This window comes from Diadema antillarum, unplaced genomic scaffold, assembly GCF_040938485.1.
Source record: "Diadema antillarum isolate AM-2024a unplaced genomic scaffold, OU_Dant_1.0 seq00000770_RagTag, whole genome shotgun sequence".
NCBI lineage: Eukaryota > Metazoa > Echinodermata > Echinoidea > Diadematoida > Diadematidae > Diadema > Diadema antillarum.
Window position 1 is genome coordinate 1,334,067 of NW_027271660.1, and position 20,728 is coordinate 1,354,794.

The 20,728-nt window shown below is 38.1% G+C and overlaps 1 protein-coding gene across 1 annotated transcript in view; it reads right to left on the minus strand.

Annotated features, from left to right (window-relative positions):
* Positions 1–2,631: 2,631 nt before the first annotated feature.
* LOC139738859 (uncharacterized) overlaps positions 2,632–20,728 on the minus strand; it is a 37,332-nt gene continuing 19,235 nt past the window's right edge. The window contains exons 17-31 of the mRNA XM_071649493.1: positions 20,236–20,358; positions 19,164–19,325; positions 18,446–18,580; positions 13,869–14,041; positions 12,799–13,037; positions 10,786–10,913; positions 9,809–9,927; positions 8,125–8,344; positions 7,628–7,735; positions 6,653–6,785; positions 5,888–6,049; positions 4,584–4,964; positions 4,236–4,326; positions 3,582–3,750; positions 2,632–2,804 (exon numbers count right to left, since the gene is read on the minus strand). Of these exons, the coding sequence (XP_071505594.1) occupies positions 2,673–2,804; positions 3,582–3,750; positions 4,236–4,326; positions 4,584–4,964; positions 5,888–6,049; positions 6,653–6,785; positions 7,628–7,735; positions 8,125–8,344; positions 9,809–9,927; positions 10,786–10,913; positions 12,799–13,037; positions 13,869–14,041; positions 18,446–18,580; positions 19,164–19,325; positions 20,236–20,358 (2,475 nt within the window). The 3' untranslated portion in view covers positions 2,632–2,672. The remainder of the gene's footprint in view (positions 2,805–3,581; positions 3,751–4,235; positions 4,327–4,583; positions 4,965–5,887; positions 6,050–6,652; positions 6,786–7,627; positions 7,736–8,124; positions 8,345–9,808; positions 9,928–10,785; positions 10,914–12,798; positions 13,038–13,868; positions 14,042–18,445; positions 18,581–19,163; positions 19,326–20,235; positions 20,359–20,728) is intronic.

The following is a 20,728-nucleotide window of genomic DNA, read 5'->3' on the forward strand; positions in this document are numbered from 1 at the left end:
TTGAACAATTCCTAGAGTAAACCTGAAAGTATTGTTTGATGTGACCATCACTTACATCTTATGTCTTCAGGGGGTTTATGCTACTTTCACACCTTTTTTTATACTCTCCACAATACTCCAAACCAAAATGTTCCATAAATGCAAAGAAAGTGCTGTTGATGTTGATATTTTACAAGAAATAAAGACTTATTTCAGAAAACATCAGGATGGATGAGAGAAATGTCTTTACAGCAACATTCCTAATGCTCATTGTATGAAGTATTTCTGTATGTTTTCCTTATACGGTTGTGTGCATGGAAAGTTGGTTCTACATGTCCAGAGTTCATTACTTCCATGCTTGTTACACAACTCTTTAATTGCCTCTATTTTGGTACACAACATATTTAAATACTGTATCCACCACATATTTAGCAAGTCTAATTTTTTTTTTTGTGAATTGAGACTTCCAGACAATTTTGCAAGTGGCTTACTGCAGTAATTCGCTATCCCAGAGTACAACAATGAATGGAAAAATGTATGGATTATGTGCATGTTAAATTCATGTCGTATTTTCATGTTTGCCAATTAAGTACTCTTCGTTTAATTGCATACTCCGCTTAATCGACTCACAAACGGAAAATCAGTTCCTGATGCATGTTATATTTACAGGATAGTTGGGTAGGCATTCTGGATAAACCAGTGGGAAATTTCCAGATTAACCTAAATCTATTTTCATAGTTTCCCACAGAAAGCCTTTAGAATTTGTGTAAATACATGTATAAATTTTAAAGAAATTGCGAGGTGCTCAAAGTTGACAGAAAGCTTGGTTGACTTTATAACGTATTAAATGTGCAGTGTATGATCAATTCGCCATGTCACTGGTACAAATGGACACATTATGTCATGTATGAAGCACATCAGTACCACACACACACAGTGACACACTAATTACTATAATAGGGCCTAACAGCTATGGCTTGCTCTCAAGAAAAACTAAGAATTTAAAACTCCATTGAGACTCTAACCTTTCTTCAGACCTTTAATTGAAAGCAAATTTGCAGTCGCCATGAAACACACACGGATGGAGCAGAATTGGTCGCAGCATTCGGCTGCATATGCATATATGAATCTCGTTTCAGACGACAAATAATTAGAAGTATGCATGTTGCTTGATGAGGACTCGGGGCTGTATGCACATTGTTTGCAAAATTACGTTGCAGACACTAAGACTGTTGTGTGACTTTAGATGAACAGTGGTCGTAAGTGACATACCGTGCTGTGTGTCTGATGCAGAGAGGTGTATGATTAGTATATGGTATCTGTGTTGTGAATGAATAAAACATGCTTTCAGGTTAACCCAGTACTGAATGTTCTGCCAGACACTACCCGATTAAGCAGAGACTTCTGTAGCACCCGACTCCAAAAATTCATGAAAAGAAAAACCCCGATAAAAATATGGTGTTTACAGTAGATTACTCACATGTTCTCTCAGAATTATCATATCATATTATCTGGTTTGATCAAATATGTGAGCAAGCAATGACCCTATAAAGAAAAAGAATTGAACAAACTGGCAACTCAGTATAAACTGTATAAACTTCTTGAACTAATCACATCATCATCATCCCCCAGTTGGAGTGTACTGTAAAAGTGGTTTCTTTCGTGTACAGATACTTTTGCAGTTTCCATCTTTTTCGCCAACTTTTTCGCGTGTGTTTAAATTCGTGGTCGGCAAAACTGTTTTATTTTGCACATGAAAACCCAATCTATAATCAAATAATTGTTTTTATTTATTAAATAAAAATCAAAATTAAATGCAGGCTTACCTAAAATCTCGTCTCTCGAGTACTTTATAACATGCTTGTACCTACATTGTGCAGTATCACTGTGTGTGTGTTGATCATCAATACACTCAATGTGCGGAATCTTTGTGTGTGCATGTGCGCAATAGCACTGTAACAAGCGGCGAGCTCAAAACATTTTCGCGTGATGTTAAATTCCCGGTACAACCTCAATGCGCGAAAATAAAACCACCGCGAAAGAGACCACTTTTAGGGCAAAATGAATACCATAAAGACACATGCATAAAACTTACTTACACAAAAAATTTGCATGAATTAATGGTCGAAATGCAAGTGTAAATCTATATTCCACTTTTTAAACTAATGATAACCTTTTTTTAACAGCACTCTACATCAAACTCTATAAACCCTGTGAAGTAAAAACTTTGTCAAAGATATTGATGATACATTGTGATCATATCTGAAAAAAAGAAATGCAAAAATGATCAGCCATCAAATGGCGTGAAAAACCCTGACAAAATTGGAATACATGCACGTTGTACACAGAATTTTCACATATTCATAAGTTCCTTGAGGTTATGGTATAGCCAGTCCCTTTTGTTTGTGCATATAAGACTTCTTGCATTGAAAGTGATCAATTCAAAATTCAAAGGAAGAAAAAAAAAAAAGGAATAAAAGTTGGTAACAGTGACTAGTATTCATATTTCAGGGAAAATGTTCAGAAGAAAGTTAACAACTGATTTAAAATTATGTATTAAAGAAGAAAGAAAGAAAAAAACAGAACAAGAAATTGTGTGTTCAGATGTAGTAAACAGACAGTAAATGCCGATGGGGAAACTTCAATATACTTGTTACATGACCAGATGATGCATGGAACCATCAGGTGACCAATCACCTGACCTCTCTAATCCTGATCTGATTATCGGCATCTAGTTCCAGCCTGGTCTGGGAAGGCTTCTGGCGATCTGATGGGAAGTTAGCATGAACTCCAGAAGAGAGATTGGCTGAGCGGGAAGACTGGCTCTTACTGTCACTGGTCAGACTCAGGGAGGGAGCTGTGGAGCATGGACATTGGTCAATGTAATGGTCAGTCATGTGTCATGGGCAACAAACTTTAGCAAGTTCCATGCTCGTGGCATTACGCAATGTGATGCCATGTCCACAACATGTGGGGGAGTCCCATTACAGCGAGGTCAGATGCAACAAAAAAATGCTTTAACAAGATAAATCACAGGATCATTACCAACATTTTTGTTTCTATTGCATTATAATTCCAGGGAACGAACAAAGGACAAAGATTTCTTTTTTTTTTAAAATAAGAATTTATATGGCTACGAGAAGGAAGAAGTTTGTCCTGAACAACACAGTGGGCAAAAAAATGTGTCATGTTAAAACCCTCAAACTACTGTTAAATAACCACTGTTACTTGTCTGTGATATGGTTTTACTTTCCTGTTGGATTCCTTGTTTACAAGGGAATCCAATTATGATATCTATAATTGTGATCCATATTATAATATCTATTCCTCTATGATAATGCTGGATATGGTATGAGCCACCTTCAATGAGGTAAGCCCTTAGGCACAAAATTCCTTCACATGTTAATCTTACAGCAATTGTTATTATCACAAGGTAATTTCAGATCCTCCTTTTTAATTGACTATTACAAGTCCAGTACTACAAGTTCACGACAGGAGTAGTGAACTTGGACCATCATGGGCTAATTTTGGGTTGGCTTTAAAATTGCAATAGATGGCTTGCTCCCAGGCATGCTACCTTTTAGACTTGAAGGATCCATGACACTGGTGGGGTCCTGGTCTGCTCCATTGATCAAGCCTGTCATTCGATGTCTCTTCAGCCAGTCATTCAGCTCCATCAGCTTGCTCTGGGTGGAGGAACCTTGGTTGGTTGCCATGGGAACACCACCTAGGCTAGATGAACCAGAATCTCTGAATGCTTGCAGCTGGTCTCTGGCAGAGGGTGGCAAAGGTCATGAACCAACACAGAATGGAGCATTAATCACTTGTCAACATCATGACATATGCATCAATTTAGAAAAAAAAAAAAAAAAAATGAAGTTTTCATGCAGTCTTATTTCTACCTAAAAATGTACATGATATCTTATCATAAATTCAAAGTCACCAGAGAACTAGTTGTTCAGGGATTTTATTTGGGTCTTCTTTTTTTTTTCTTTTTCTTTTTTGGTGGGTCCTACATGGAATCATACAGAACTGGGGTTGTGTTTGAAGATGAGTTCTTATGAATCAACACAGAAGATGCTGGAGATTCTCATTGTTGAGCCAACCATTTCATCCTACACTACATCATCACACCTGCACATTTTAAAGTGACAAGAATGAGCATTCCAAATAAACCACAAATTGAAAAGAATTGTATTAATTGAAATTTGTAAAGAATTCAAAAAGAATTGTAAGAAATGAATTTGTAATCCTACCTTGCAGAGACGTAACCACCAAAACTGGGCTGCTCCTGTCCCCCAGTAACTGGGAAGCCAGGGTTGACACTGGACCCCCTTGATCGCTGGTCTACACGGTAAAAAACAAACAAACAAGCAAACAAATGATAACAATGTTTTGAACACTGATCCATCTCTATAACTGGTATTCAGAACACTTGTATTTCAAGAAAACCATGAATGATTTAAAAAGGAAAACAAAATGTTCTCTTTTGACATGGTGAACACAGATATATTCAGACATGACTGGTATTCAACAGAACAGCTAAATATGATTTACTGTTTTCACTATTTCAAGTGTAAGTCTATCAAGGTTTCTGTTCTTACCTCCAAAGTATCTCCTCCATTTCCGACTCATGGCCTGCTCTGCAGACTCCGCCCCGTAGCCTGGATTGACCAGATCAAATGCACCTCCTCCTCCTGTCCACGGCCTAGAGGGTGTGTTGCCCTGCCTAGAGACTGCTGCATATTCATAAGGTGCTGGGTGGGGCCTGACATCTCCATAGTGAGCACTCCTCACATTGGGCACTGAGTATGTCTGAGGGGGAGGAGCTTGTGGGTAGGGGTGATTTGAATATTTGTGAGGAGGAGCTGAGTAAGGGATGTGAGATCTGTGTGTTGTCTCTTGTGGTGGCGCTTGATACGCGTGGCCATTTTGGATGTGTGATGGTGCTGGGGGTGACTGTGAATAGGGGCCTTGGAGGGGGGCTGTCAAACCAAAACAAGATAGATGGAGACACTGTTGGAGCATCTTTACACAAAATTCCATTTCTGTGCACAAATTTATCTCACTACATAAGAGTAGAGTGAATGTACCAAAAGATCACAAAATCAATGTCCACAATTGAAAATGTATAGGTTGTCCTCTTGCCATAAAAGAGGGTAAAATCTCCTAGATGAAATGATTCCCTGCGAGTTCTGGGGCCCGTTTCATAAAACTTATCATCAGTGACAAGTCGTCATAGATGTGACAAGCTACTGAAATCCTTGCATCTGATTGGCTGAGAGCAAATTTGTCATAGAAATGTGGCAGTTGTCACTGATGACAAGTTTTATGAAACGGGCCCGAGGTGTTCAAATGAGGAAAGAAGCTAGCTGAAAAGTTTTTTTAACCTTAGAAAATCATATCAATAGTCTCTGTAGAGTCTCCTCTATTCCATCACAATCATGAACACAAAAGAGTGAACTAAAGAACTTGTCACAACATCCTACACAAGGCTAACAGGCTCTCATGAACAGGCTCATGAACAGGCTCCTGTCGTTTGTAGCTGGGTACTTAATGACTCTGGGGGGTGTTTCATAAAGCTGTTCGTAAAGTTACCATTGACTTATGAGCAACTGGTGATCAGTTCTTGCGTGCTGAATTATGGAAATTATGATAAGTATAGCACATCAGAACTGATCACCAGTCACTCGTAAGTTGTTCGTAACTCTACGAACAGCTTTATGAAACAGGGCCCTGGTCACAGAAATAAATGACCAATCAAAAGTTTAAACTGTGGAAACTAGCTGAAAAAAAGATACTGTTTCAAATGATTTCATAAAAAGGGGGGGATGTTTTGAAGCATGGTTTGTAAAATACTGCTAGAAAAAAGAATACATCAATCATAGTAAGACCATGTACAGGATACCTGTGGCTGTAGGTAATACATCCCTCTGCTGCAAGACACCCAGGACGTTCTGAAGTTGAGCATTGATGTTATTCAGGGACTTGACCACATGGGCGGGGTCATCACTCTGCCCACGCCCAGGTCGTTCCCTTCTCTTGGAAAGCAACTTGTGTGCTTTTGGATCTGGATTGTGTTAGGCAAGAAGCACTGGCTTGAAGACCATGACTGCAAATAAACTGCACTGCATACTGCACATCACCATTTCCCAAATCAATAAAATACAAGTCAATATCTTGAATAGTACTCTACACAATATAATACAATAGAAAACTTCTATAACATTTGCATAAAGAGTAATTGTTCCTTTACAGCCTATGATTTTTTAGATATATCAAATTGAATTACAAGTCACACATATTTTTCTTTCCACCTCAGTTTCTATTGCCTGCACATGAAGTACTTTTTAACTAATGACACAATAGTCTTATCTTCTCCGATCAACTTGTGAATACTCTAACAGGTGGCTAATTTAGTCTCTTGACGATAATGTATATCCATAGCTTCAGATCTACATCAATCTCTAAAACATTTGATATACAAAAAAAGAAGAAAAACACGCCTTTGGTTCAATCAGCACAGGATGAGACAAAGGGAGACTGAAACCACTATCTCAGGATTCTACTATTGTGGTATTACATGTATCATGTGAAAAATGTCACAAGAGAAGTCATAAAGTATGAACTGTTGTAATGAAGACAGACAGAGGAATTGAATCAGACAAGCCACCTGGTTTGATGAGGTCCTCCCCACTGGCACTGCTACTCCTTCCATCACTGCTTCCAGATGATTCATCGAGGAAAATCCCTGCAGTGTGAGTAGACTCTGGGTGGGGGTCTATCTCACTGTCCCCAAACGTGCTCTATTCCACAGACAAAGGCAAACACAGAAAGAGATGGACCTCTAAACAGCCATGCTGACGTTTCCCCACTTGACATTCCTCAGATGTAATCATATCAAATCTCATAAAAAGTTACAGTCTTTTACAATGCAGGATATTTAAATTTGAATAGGGTGGGGGTAGGGAAAGTGACTGTCTTAAGAACTGAAGTCTGGAGAGTTTTCAAATGTCCATTCATTTTACATTTCTTTTACAACATCAACCATGATCATTCAATTTGTTCTTACTACCTAAGAGTTGCCCCCCCCCCTGCCTTCTTCACTATCATGCTTTGACTCAGAGAATGAGAGGCCTTTTCTCCTCTCTAAATTAGAGATTGGCTTGTTTTGATTCCTTATACAATACAGGTGACTCTTGTAGTAACGAAGTCTTTGAGACCAGGAGTGTTCTGTCGCTATGTCGAAAATCTGTTACAGCCGAACATATTAGTTTTAAAAGATATATAGATGATAATTTTGAGACCTGAATTTCATTTCGTTGTCACAAGAATATTGTTTTAACCATATTCCTTATAATGGAGGCGCACGGTACAATTGCATGTTGTTATGATTAACACCATTGATATGAAATTGACAAGGAATTAATAGGGGAAAACTTCAATACAGGTGGAAACACTAAGAAATTATTAATGTATATGCACAATCACCTGTCCACACAACATGACATTGATGCTGGAATTATGTTAATATTGCAACGTGGCTACATTAATTATACTATAAGAGAATACATCAATGACTGGACATGCTGTCAATTCGACAGCCAATATGAAGTGAACGATGACCCTCACTGACCACATCTCCTACCTTGTCATTAAGTGACTCCTCTAAGCGTTTGAGTTTATACTCCTTCTCCCTCACCAGGCGACGCCCTGTGGTAAAGTTCACCATTGCTTTATCCAGCTCCAGAGCCTCCTGTGTGACCCAAACATACAAACAGTGGTCACATTATCCATTATCTCTCACAATCTAAAAACAGCTGATCATTTGACAAGTGAACCTCAAAGAAAAGAAAGTACATAATCCACTCATTTCATTGATGTACTAATGATAGGGTCCATGAAGCAATATTTTTTTCTGCAGACATTGCATGACTTGGCTCACTCTCCACTGCTATCACACGGCCTCCTGGAGATATGAATTCATTGAAACAAATAACATTTGCTGGTATATACTATTTGAACAGGACACTCCGAAATCATGAGCCAGTATAGACAAACAGCTAGGCTAGCATACCTGAGTGGTAAAGGATAATACCCTCCCATCTCTGCATAATACTCACTGACTGCACTGTCATTCCTTACCCGTTCTAACCCAAGTCTGACATCCTCATAAAGCATTGATGTTCCCCCACTGACTGGGTCTGGTTCCTCATCATAAGACTGCCTCAGGTCCCGCCTCCATTCTACCTTGGCATCTTCCAGAGCCACTTGCTGCTGGCGGAGCTGCCTCTTTTGTCTCTTGAGGAACTCCTTGGCCCGTCGGATGGCACCATTCTCCTCTGCTAGGCGCAGACGCAGATCACTGGTTTAGATTGAGGGAAGACAGGGGTCAGTCTGCTGCCAAATCTACTGTGCTGTATCAGCCTCAGGGGCCATATTCCACTTCTTGTAGGTTTCATTTTTGTAAAGCCCTTTGAAATTGAGACCCTAAGTTTCTACACAGTTTGATTTCAGGACAGAGGATGTTTTACTCACTTTGAAGGTAAACTTAGATATACTCCAATAGCTCTGATACTGTAGCAACCTTCTGTTGTAACTTAACCCTAAAAAGACTGGGCTATTTTGGTAGCTCGAAAGACTTGGGGGGGGGGGGGGGGGGGGGGGGCCCTAAAGGGCCCCCCCCTTAAGATCTCGGCCGTGGATCGTGCGATCGCCGCGGAAATTTGCACAATGGTAGTGTGCGATGTAATCTACAAGATCGTATATTCAAATTTTCCAAAATAGTCTTCTTTTATTTTATATTGATTAATTATGCTAATTTATGCGAGAAATCAGACTTTTTTATCTAAATCAGTAAATAAAGCTCCAAAAGTGCTCATTTTTGGTCTAGATATTCTATGTAGCATTCTTAGCAAATGTACTTGAAAAAAAATTCGGTATCAAAATCAATTTCTTATTTATTTTATTGTTTTATGAATTTCTTATGTATTTCTTTGTTTTTTTCGACCTTTTGTTTCTGTTGTTTTTTTCAGCAAAATTTGTGGCAGACCCTTTTTGAAGCATAATACTACTAAAACAAATTGATTTTAGCCATTGAGAGTAAAATAAGCATATTTATATGAACCATGTGATAAAACTCAATTTGTATTGACTTTGTACACAAAATCACATTTTTGAGCCATTTTCGGTCTCACGTGCATGTACAAAAAGTTATGTAACTTCAGAACCGTACCCCCGGGCGTCACAAATTTGGTGTCAAAATGTGCGGGAAACTCGAAAGAAAAAAGTCATAGAGCATCGCGGCGAGAGCATTGCGTGTTGCTGAGTAATTGCGCGAAATGTCGAGGGGGGGGCCCAGTCTTTTTAGGGGTCATCAACAAGAAAACAGCATCCTATCCTGTGTTGAATATTTTAAATAGTTCCCCCACCCCCATCCCCTACTTTTCCTTTTCTAACAGCACTCTGGTTTTCACAACATTGTTAACTTTGCATTCAAACATGGGCACTTAATTGTGTTGAAATAAACCAGTCATTCAGCATACCATTCATTCATTATATTCTCAACAGGTTTTGAGGGATAACAGGTTTTTGAAAACTTTCAGTAAAAAGAAAGTCCATCCACTAACACTATTCAGGCATGAATCATATATTGCTCAATAATGGCCTGGCAATAACGGAGGATTTATTCATCTTGACTCTATTTACATGTCAAAGAGAAGCAACCAACAATGCACAAAGACACAAGCAGGCACAATGACACGCAAGAGCAATATGTATGTATGAATACAAAACAAAACTATAGAGAGAGATAGGTATCACAACTTACTTGTGATAAGTCTGCTGGCGTGCAGCTGTCTCATCAAATTCTGATGTGTCAGATTCTGGAAAGGCATCAGGCCATGCACGCCTCCCTGTGTGCCTTGATGGAGGACGTTCATAAATCAGCTACAGATAGGAGAAGACATATTAGAAGGACTTGGTATAAGTGTCATGTGTTTGCTGCAGCTGACCACATTCAAAGATACTATAGTGGTGACAGCACATTGCTTGTACAGTGCACTCCTGTTATAACAAACATGGTTATAACAAAGTTCCAGTTACAAAGAAATAAAAATCAAGGTTGCAAAATCATTGCTTCTACTTTTTTTATTGTTCATTTGTTAAGTTATAGCAAAATATTGGCATAACAAAAGAAAACTGCCTGTCCCGAGGACTTTGATATAACAGGAGTCCACTGTATGCTCCTGTCATTGATATGAACATCAGTTTTCTCTTTATTAACTTCTTAGTTGTGTGTCGTCGTAAATAGATAATGAAATCTATGAGTGAAAAGATCAAAAGTACAGTGACAATTTCTGGTAGAGTACGTGAAAGGAGTGCGGAAATGTCTCGGAGACAGGGATATATAGAAACTCCTGCAATACTAAAACTTAAGGATATTTCAGTCTAAAATAAATTTTTCAAAAATTGTAAACTATTTCCTTTTTATACGGCAGCAGTAGAGTGCAATAGACAAGAGTAAGCAACACGAGGTGCATAAAAAAAAAACAGCAAGCTGCTTGTCGAGGGAACAGATTACAATGTGGCATTCACATGGCAATTTCCATTTTTCACATTTACCTTTATTTGTGACCAAAGTTGAAACTGGTGAGTGTGTGTAAACATACAAAAACTTAAACTCTGTGGTTTGACACAAGGTCACCAAGGTTTGTTGTTTCATAGCATAGCTTCTAGCACCACTGCTATAGAATTAGAAACATGTGGCAAGATTTCATGTGGTCAGACGATAGCATGCATACACACCTTGTCCCTGTCAATGTCGTACGAGGCTCGGTTGTACCCTGCATGCCTCTGAGCTCCACTCTTACTCCTTCCTCTCCTAACCTTGTTACTACCAAGGTCATGGTAATCTTCCTCATCTTCATCAGTTTCTGACAGGTCAAGAAGTGATGGACATAGAACATTTCAGGTGTTAGTCTTTATCTGCAGAGTTTGTGGAAGGGAAGGATGGACTTTAAAGGATTTTGGAAAAAAAAAGCTTGGTTGCCTTGAAAAAGACTACCTATCAACACAGCTGGCAACATCCTGTTCCAGGACACAATACTCAGCAGAAGAGAAAAATAATTTAAAGAGGTGATATTCTGTACAATAAAGAGATACCTTTTTATCTGGCAAAGCAAGCAGGTCTTCGATCAGACGTTTGACACAATGCTCTTTTGCAATAATTTGCAGACAAGAGTGGAAGTTTGCAAAACTTCAGAGGGCTGGCCTTTATGGAGAGGAAGTCATAGTAATTTTGTCAGATATATAGTTTGTCATTTCAAGACATTCTTCTTTCTCAGTAAAATAATGAGTAATCTTTGTGGGGTTTTTTTTCTTTGCCGAACAATATGTGTACAATGTATTGTCGCACACACGCACTGCTAAAATGTATCATAAATATATTGGAAAATTGAGCAAAGAAAATGGGATTCGGGTTTATGTCAGGTTTAACCCTAATCCCACCGGGTTTTTTTTAGTTCCGATTGGAATCCCAGTTTCTTTGCTCAATTTTCCAATAATAAATTATATTCATTTCTGGTCAGTTTTCTTCTATTTACATTTGTTATAAATACATTGTATATTGGTATACATGTACAGCATAAATGAATTCTCTGTTTTCCTGATCAAGGCAACATCTGCTGAAGTCACATCAATCTGCCATCAGCTTAGTGGCCTTTGCTTGCAGATATAAGAAGTTGATGGAGATCACTAGCACTACATGTACATGTATATCTACATAATATAGTATCAATATCAGAGTAACAATAATTCAAGCTTCAAAATAAACTTGAGTCTGGTAACATGAACAAATATCATCACTGCTGATGATAGAAACACTTATGCATGCATTCATTCTCTTTCTTTGGTTCTCATTTTTGTTTGCACTTTTCAATACTTCAAAAAATTATGAAAATGGAACTAGTGTACAGTAGGACCTGATTTCATGATAATTCAGTTTTAAGTAGCCTAATATGACTGGAAAAAAAGCAAGATTACAGCAATGTGAATTGACTGAATCAGATTCCAGCTTCATAGTGCTCAGTTATAAACTCTTTGTGTGCCATATTCACACGCCCAACTCAGTCAATGGCTTACCAACTTTTCATATTTTGTTCAAATGCACATCCATCCACAAACTGAGTAATAAATTGCAATATACCATTGCCACACTACATTGTAAGCATCATAGCCCTGAAATTCACATCATAGTGTAGCTTCCAGTTTTCTCTGCAACTTGCCATACTGCATTTCCAGCATAAACACTTCTATATACGACTTTGAAAGACAGATTGTTTCCAAAAGCACTGTGTTGCAGTCTCAGAATAATGTGGCACATAGTGGGTTTACATTGTGGCACATAGAGAATAATAATGTGAGGCAGTAAATCTAAAGACAAAGCACATTCCCATCAGCCAGCTCATAATTGTCTGATGAAATTAAACATATTTTCAATGCTCAAATTTTTCAATATTTTATTTGAACAGTTGCAACAGCAGACTCAGACTTTATGAAAAGCTGTAGACCTATCCTCAACAAAGCAGTTCATTATTGCCATATTTGCCTGGAGGCAGAGGCCATTAGACAGAATGTATTTGTTATCACATTGCTATGGCAATACCACACAGCAGCTATTACTTTAGTATGTCAGGTTTATAAATCATAAAAGAGTACTGTATGTGTCAGTCACAAGCACTTTTTTCACCTCCTTTTGAAGTGGAGGAGCATATACAGAGTATGAGATTTGTTACATCAGTTGGTAATACTTGACCTTACCTCTTGGAAGTGGAGCATCCCACTGCCCTGGTGTTCTTGGCAAGTCTCTGGGATGTACCATTGGTCTGACATTCTTTGTAGGGGAGGGTGTCATTGGATCAAGTTCGTTGAGTTCCATCACATCCACACCTGGTGTGTCCAAGACATCTCGTTGCCGCCTCCGCCTCGAGTCGCGAGGAGTCACATGGTTGTCAGGGTAACCATTTGGAAGGTTAGTTTCCTCACTGGTAGGAATTTGTCTGTGCATTTTAGAATAGAGAGAAGAGAAACCACAATATGTGGCAATAAGTGACATGAGATTGTGATACAGTTGTTACTGTAAGACACAATATTTTTGCGGCATGAAATTTTCCCGAATTGAAGCCAACGGCCTTTTTCGAGGCATGAAATTTTTGCGAGTTGCCTCTAACATTCAAAGCGTTTAGTCTGGACAAGAACTCATATGTGCATTTTAATTTCGCGAATCTTGGCTTTCACGAATTTCGCAAAATTAAAATGCAAGCGAACATTCCTCGTTTTACAGTAATCTTTTATCTTTGACATAGTTGACCTTTCATCTTTTGCTCCAGTAATATCTGGGGTGTTCGCAATGCCAGTACTGAATGTACCAGTAATCCGAGCCTCAAAACTAAAGTTCACCTTCAAAATCTACCACTGATGATACAAACTTACGTATCTACTATAATGAATTAGTCCAACTGACCTGACGTCAATTTCTAGAAACAACTCACAAAGCATTATCAAATCACATTTATTCTGGTGTCTGATGGTGAAATCAATCAGGGATGGCCTTGTTTCTGCACTTTGTATTTCAGCTGATAATTGCCAAACTGTAATGGTGCTTCTTCTTCTACTTCCATATGAGTACAAGATCTCGTTCGTAATCTTAAGATACATCCAGAAGCTGGGTGAGGCAGTTGACAAGGGCACCCTTTGGATCAGAGAGGTCAGTCATGCCATTAGGGCATGAAGTGTTGGGCAGGTAAAGATGACAAAATGGCGCTATAGAACCACATCTCACAATGTAAAGACTCCTGATTGCTCCCTTATACCCCTTTCCTACAATGTACCTGGAAAGCTCATGTAAGCTCCTCACTCTGCCCTCCATCTCATCCTTCTCCTTCTCTAGATCCTGGAGTCTCCGACATTCTCTTTTGATGGCTTCCACCAGCTCCTGCCTCTCCTTCTCCATTCCCTCCATCAGGGAGACATCTCCACTCTTAGCCTTCAGCTCCAGCACCTCCTATCAGGTCACCATTAACCAGAAATTCCAATAAGATATCATGCTTTTTACAGATTTTTGTCAGTTGTCTCTCTTTGTAGCACATCTTCATCTCTCTGCTTTAATATTGAAAATCTCTTGCTTTCAAGATATTTTGTTGCTTTGAATAAAAACAGAAAAATTAGAGATGTGATTTACTGTAAAAGTGGTTTCTTTTGCGTACAGAAACTTTCGTGGTTTCCATCGGTGCGGACTTTTTCGCGTGTGTTTAAATTCGCGGTCGGTAATGATAGCGTTGTACAAGCGACAAGTTCAAAACATTTTTGCGTGATGTTAAATTCGCGGTTCAAACTCTAAGCGCGAAAAGTGTGAAAATAAAACCACCGCGGAAGAAACCACTTTTACAGTAGAACAAATTCAAGGAAACACACACACAATGAATGATAGAAGTTTAGAGAGAAAGATAAATTGGCGACTCTGTGTGATGTAGGAGTTGAGCAGCTCTCCATTTGTTTTTTTAAACAAAATTTGACTACCCTTAATTTTTTTTTTTCAAATATATGGGCACAGACAGAACTTATCTGCTGAGGAGGACATGCAAAGAATGTGACATTCTTTTACATACCAAGAACAGGAAAATTTCTCTTGGGTGAAAAATGATAATTGGTGGATTCTTTTTTTTTTTTTTTTTTGTCCAAACTACATTGAGAGCTGCTCAACATGTATGTCACAGAGAGTTGCCAACTTGACTTATTCTACACATTTACAGTTCATAGCTTTATTGTGTCTGATATTTTGTCAAAATTCTTACTGGCCTACTTCTCAGATTTTCTGTTTTTATTCAAAGCAACATTATGTCAGAGTGGAATTTCCCTTTAAAGCAGACTAATAACGGTACGATCAGAGTTGTTTGATATTCGATATTGACCACATTTTCCTGTAGATGCAGAAAGGCAAAATTCCCATATACAGTCAAACTCGGATACCTCGAAGTCGTCGGGACTGAAGAAATTGGTTCGAGGTACGCGTATGTCGAATTTTCTTCGACTTATCCGATTTTTGTCGATGTTCAACATGGTATCTGTTACAGTGCCTACCGATTGTTTGTATGCTTGTCAATTGGATTTGAATCGACTTTAATATGAATGAATTGAATGAAAATCGATGTTCTTCTTTCATCAGTGTTTTCTGGTGAACAATTAAATGACTTATCACCATAAAAACAAAAAGAAAATACCGGTACGTAATCGAGTGCAAGACAGGGTTGCAGAACATGCGTGCTGAATGTACATTGTCGCGTCGGCGTAGGTACCCCCTCGATCACTATTCGTTTTTCCTCCTTTTCTCTCTCTAAGTCATCATCTCTTACACAATATCCAACACAAGAATCAGTCTTAGCTTTGCAAACTATTAAAATTTCGCACAACTATGGGTGTACATGTAGCTCACCAAGACTGTTTAGAGCTACAGGGAGCGACGGCAATGTCGCACCGCTACGCACCGGTCTTCCATGTGTCTACCAGCAGCACTCACAGTCAGCAGACGATACCGTTAATCATTTCCAAATGTAAAAGCAACAATCAGTTTAATATTTATTTTATTATCATACGGAGCAGAATATTACTGTTATTCATTTCTAAATTTCCAAGCAAACATCCGACATTCGTTTTACTACCATACGGAGCCCAATATTACTGCTGTCCACTTCCAAAAGTGAAATGAATTATCTGACAATAATTTTATCATCGAATGGAGCTGAATGTTACTGTTATTAATTTCGAAATGTATAATAGCAAATATCCGACATTTATTTTAGCATCGTATGGAGCAGAATGTTACTGCTATTCACTTCCAAATGTAAAAGTAATCATGACTGTGATATTTATTTTGGAATCTTCCGGAGCCGAATGTTCTTGCTATTTACTTTCGAAAGTAAAAGCAAACGTCCGACATTTATTTGATCATCGTACGGAGTTGAATGTTATTGTTATTCATTTCCGAACATAAAAGGGATCATTCGACATTCATTTTAGCCTATTCCGGAGCTCAATGTTATCGCTATGTACTTTCGAACGTAAAAGCAAACATCCGGCATTCATATTATCACCGTACGGAGTTGAATATTATTATTTATTTCCGAACGTCAAAGCAAACATTCGACTCGAAATTTATTTTAGCATCTTCCGGAGCCGAATGTTATTGCTATTTACTTTCGAATATAAAAGCAAACATCATACGGAGTTGAATACTATTGTTATTCATTTCCGAACGTCTAAGGGATCGTTCGACATTTATTTTAGTATCTTTCGGAGCCGAATGTTATCCTTGTTTATTTCCAAACGCAAAATCAAATATCTGACATTAATTTAAGCACCGTACAGAGCTGAATCTTACCGTTATTCATTTCCAAAAGTATAAGCAAACATCCGACATTTATTTTAGTATCGTATGGAGTCAAATATTACTGTTATTCATTTCCAAAATCAAAAGCAATCATCCGACATTCATTGTAGCAACTTTCGGGGCCGATTGTTACCGCTGTTCATCTCCAAAAGTAAAGGCAAACATCCGACTTTTTTTGGTGGCCCGACGTGCGTTTTGGTGGCCTCGGGCCACTGTAAGTGTCGAGCCCTGAATAAGTGCAGCACAGTACATTAAGGATGGGCTACTTGAGTAGTGAGTAATATCGCAAGATCAGATTCCGGCTATGGCTTCTGAGGACAGTGCTATTGCTGTAATCATAAACATTTACCGAAGAGGATTGTTCGCATTAAAAAAAAAAAGCGAAACAATCTTAGGGGGCCTTGACGATTGTGCTAGAAAAGAAAAGAAAAAAAAAAGTACCGAAAACTCAAAAAAGATTCAAGTCAAAACAGGGGTAAAATACATGATGATTTCTTTCTTTTTCTTTTTTTGTCTGAAAATCGTATTATTCCGTTACTTCGAAATTTATCAGAATAAACTGTTGTTAAATCATATCTATACTATTCTCTATTATACTAGGCCTATACTTCTAGATCATATACACACTATGCTTCATAATCGCATTGCTGGAAAAAAAAAATATTCAGAGCTTGCGTTCTCGGGGAGAATTAATGAAACAAACTTCGTGAAAGGAAAAAAGTAAAAAAAAAAAACACTAGCGGGAGATTGATGTTTGGACAGTGGACCTTGATTAATGACAAAGATATAACTGTCAACATCTAAGCAGGTGCGCCACGACGGTTAAGAAATGTACGCGCACGGCATGACTACCACGATCGCAAATCAAAACAGAGTGGTCAAAGAAAGATGATGGGCAGAGCGTAGTGCTATTGTAAGCACTCCATTTGCACGGCTGCTATATGCATACCGTGTACGTGTGTAGGTACAGTAGGTGTTGGGGATTTTCCTTGTCAGCTGTGTACCGGGTATTTCTTTGAGCGCACGATCGTTCTGGGGCTCAGAATATTTACAATCGAGTGTGAAAAGATTTGTGACATGTCTTCGCTGTCCACGCGCGCTTCATCGGAAATGCTGAGTGATGTTTGCAATTTCAATTCGAGCAACATGCTGGGAAAAACAATAAGTTAATCAAGATCGGGACATGAGATTTCCCTTCGAGGTAACCGAACTTCGAGTTAGTTTTTTTCGAGCTACGCGAATTTTAACACACGAAAACTCCATAGGAACAATCGGGACTTTCATTTTGCCTTCGAGATAAGCGATATTCGGCTTATCCGAGTTCGAGGTATCCGAGGTTGACTGTATTCTTGATCAACCTGAAATTGAAATTAATTCTCTACTTTTCCCATGTACACAGCAACAAGTTGTATTTGTATCTGTAATAACAGGGGAATCCTTTTGGGATGGTAATGTGCAAAGAGTTGAACTTCTAATATCTGAATTATCATGAAATCAGGTCCTACCATTAAAGAGTTCTTTCTCCTAATAACCACTATAGACTACTTCGCATCATGCAGCAAAATTAGTCAATACAAAACAGAAATGGACATCACACACACTCAAAAAGATAGGGTGTATAAAATGCTACCAATGCTCATGATTTATATGTCATTCCATTTGATCTAACTCTGATTTTCAAAACAATATTTTACATAAGCTGCTGACATCATTCCACGCAATAGATTCAAGCAGATCTTCTCTCAAATTCTATATAGATTCTAGACTCAATGAAAATCTGTGAAACTCAATGAAGCCCCTAAAAATCCTAAACATCATAGGTTCATTTATTGCTGCTGTTTAAAGGCCAAACTGATTCCTTTCAGTTTCTAGATAACTTCCATATCCTACATCCCCACTCCCAAACAGCAACAAAAATAAATAACAAATAACTGAACAAAACTCTTCTAACATCACATGCTAACGGTATATTTTGCATGGCAAAAGAAAAATAGTATATCAAAACTGGAGATTAGATCTTGCCTCCTGGTCCTGGCGAAGCTTTTCTTTCTCCTCCTCCACTTTCTTCCTCCTCCTTGCCAGCTTCTCCTCCTCCTTCTCCATCTCTTTGGCCTGCTTCTCCAAGGTCTTCCTCCTCTCCTTCAAGGCATCACTCACCTGGTGGTTTGAGGGGATGATATCATTGGGGTGGTTATCAGTAGGGAGCTGCCAATAGGTGTGTTTTATGATGGTATCCTTGCATCAAAAATAACTACTGACTATATGGGAAACTATTCCAGTATTAGTAAACCAAAAGCTCATGTACACATTGCTTATCATCAATGATACAACTTGTAGTCCTAATTAGAGGTCATCCCTTTAGTGTGTAGCTTGTGTGATAAACATTCATTTCTCCTTTATTCACATGAATGTAACTATGTGCTGACTGGGACAATAATCATCCCAATTTCATCACTGATGTTTAATAGCTACAGTTTGTTGCCATACTTATTCTCAGGTAGAACAAGAAAATATCTTAAAATACATTGTTCTATTTTCTTGAGAGTATGAGGTTCATAACAAATCATTCAGAAAGATTAAAACATGGAGACACATCAGAATCTAGTCAGAAAATTCAGAATCAACACAAAAGAAACTAAATTCTGTGAAGATGATGAATAAAGTTTGCAGGCTGTATCAAGAGGTAACCCTGGCTGGACCATCATCACCACTTTAAGTCACAGTCATGAGATATACTCACATCTTTTAGTGCTTGTTCCTCTTCCTCATGGCTGGAATAAAACTCCTCCTTCTTCTGCTCAAACTCATCCTTTAAAACTTTCAAAGCTGACTTGTGAATTTTAACCAGTCTCTCCTTCTCTTCCTCCAGCTTCTTCTCCAAGGATTTTCTCTCATCTTGCTCCTGTACAACATAAAAAGGGATAATGTAAATGTAACAGAAAAAATACCTTAAAGGTCCTGTTTACCTTTGGGAGCAGTGAGTTTAAAAATGTTCAAGATATCACATTTGCTGCATATGTGTAGGTCAGTTGTATCATACAACATCCTAACTATACAAAATGTTTGCAATAAAGCCTAGAATATAAGGAGATATCACTATTTTTCTCAGTAATCCATAACTGTAGACGGTTTAGTGTGGAAATATTTTTATCATAAACTATTGTTCACATTTTGTATATTTAACAACACTTAACATTCATTAAACTGATTCAGGCTTTTACATTGGTTGTTTATGTCTCTAACTCACATTTTAGAATTCTTTTGAAGCACTAATGGTGGGTTTTTGTTTCATCTGCAAATGGTAAATTATGCCTTTACCCAAGGGATTCACACATTCAGCTTGCTGGAAGAAGTATGTGCCTCAAGTCAGCATGGTTGTGACATTGTCATACCAATCTTGACGAAAATTGATCAGCTACTTCTAGAATTGATATTCTCCATATGTCCCAAAGTGATTTCAACAATATCACTAGTTCAATTGTTCGAAAAAGCAGGTAATATAAATATAAAATCAAAGAAATTTGAACCTATGACACACATATTACTACATCTAAAAATTTATATGAATTGATCAGAATCCCTGTTCATACAGCAGCTCACATCCACTTGCACTCCACAATAACTGAAGATTTCCCAGTAGCAGCTGGGCAACAACAATCAGCTGCTAGTATTTAATGTTTTGCTAAGTGCAATCTTAGCAAATTTGCCAAACAACATTCTCTATGAAACATGATCTAGATGAAATGGAAAACCTTTACATTACCGTACACGTGCAGACTAATGATTAACCAAATATACAGAAATGGACTTACAGCCTCTTTGGATTCTCTGGTCATATCTCTGACTTTCTTTTCATGCTCCTTCTTCATCTTCTCAAGCTCCTTCTGTTGCTCCTCCTTCACAGCCTGCTTTCGTTCCTGGAGAATGTTCTCCATCTGGGTGAAAACAACATGATCTCTCATTGTCTCAAATTCATCATCACTTGACCGACACTTTCATCCAACTTTTACAGAGAACCCACAAGTCATATCCAGTAGAACTATGTCTCCACATGATGTATATGAACTTTATTAGAGACACAATCTGTGTCAGGTCATGCTGACATGGGGAACTTTAGAAACCATAGGCACACTTATACTCATTCATATAAAAAAATAATAAATATATAAATGATGAATAAAGTAAAAAAAAAAATCTCAGGCTGTTACTTTTGTCATGAAAATACTATATATCAACTGGAAAGAATACTGAGCCAGTACACAGCCTTTTCAAATTCACCTGTATCCTCATGTCAAAACAGGTGAA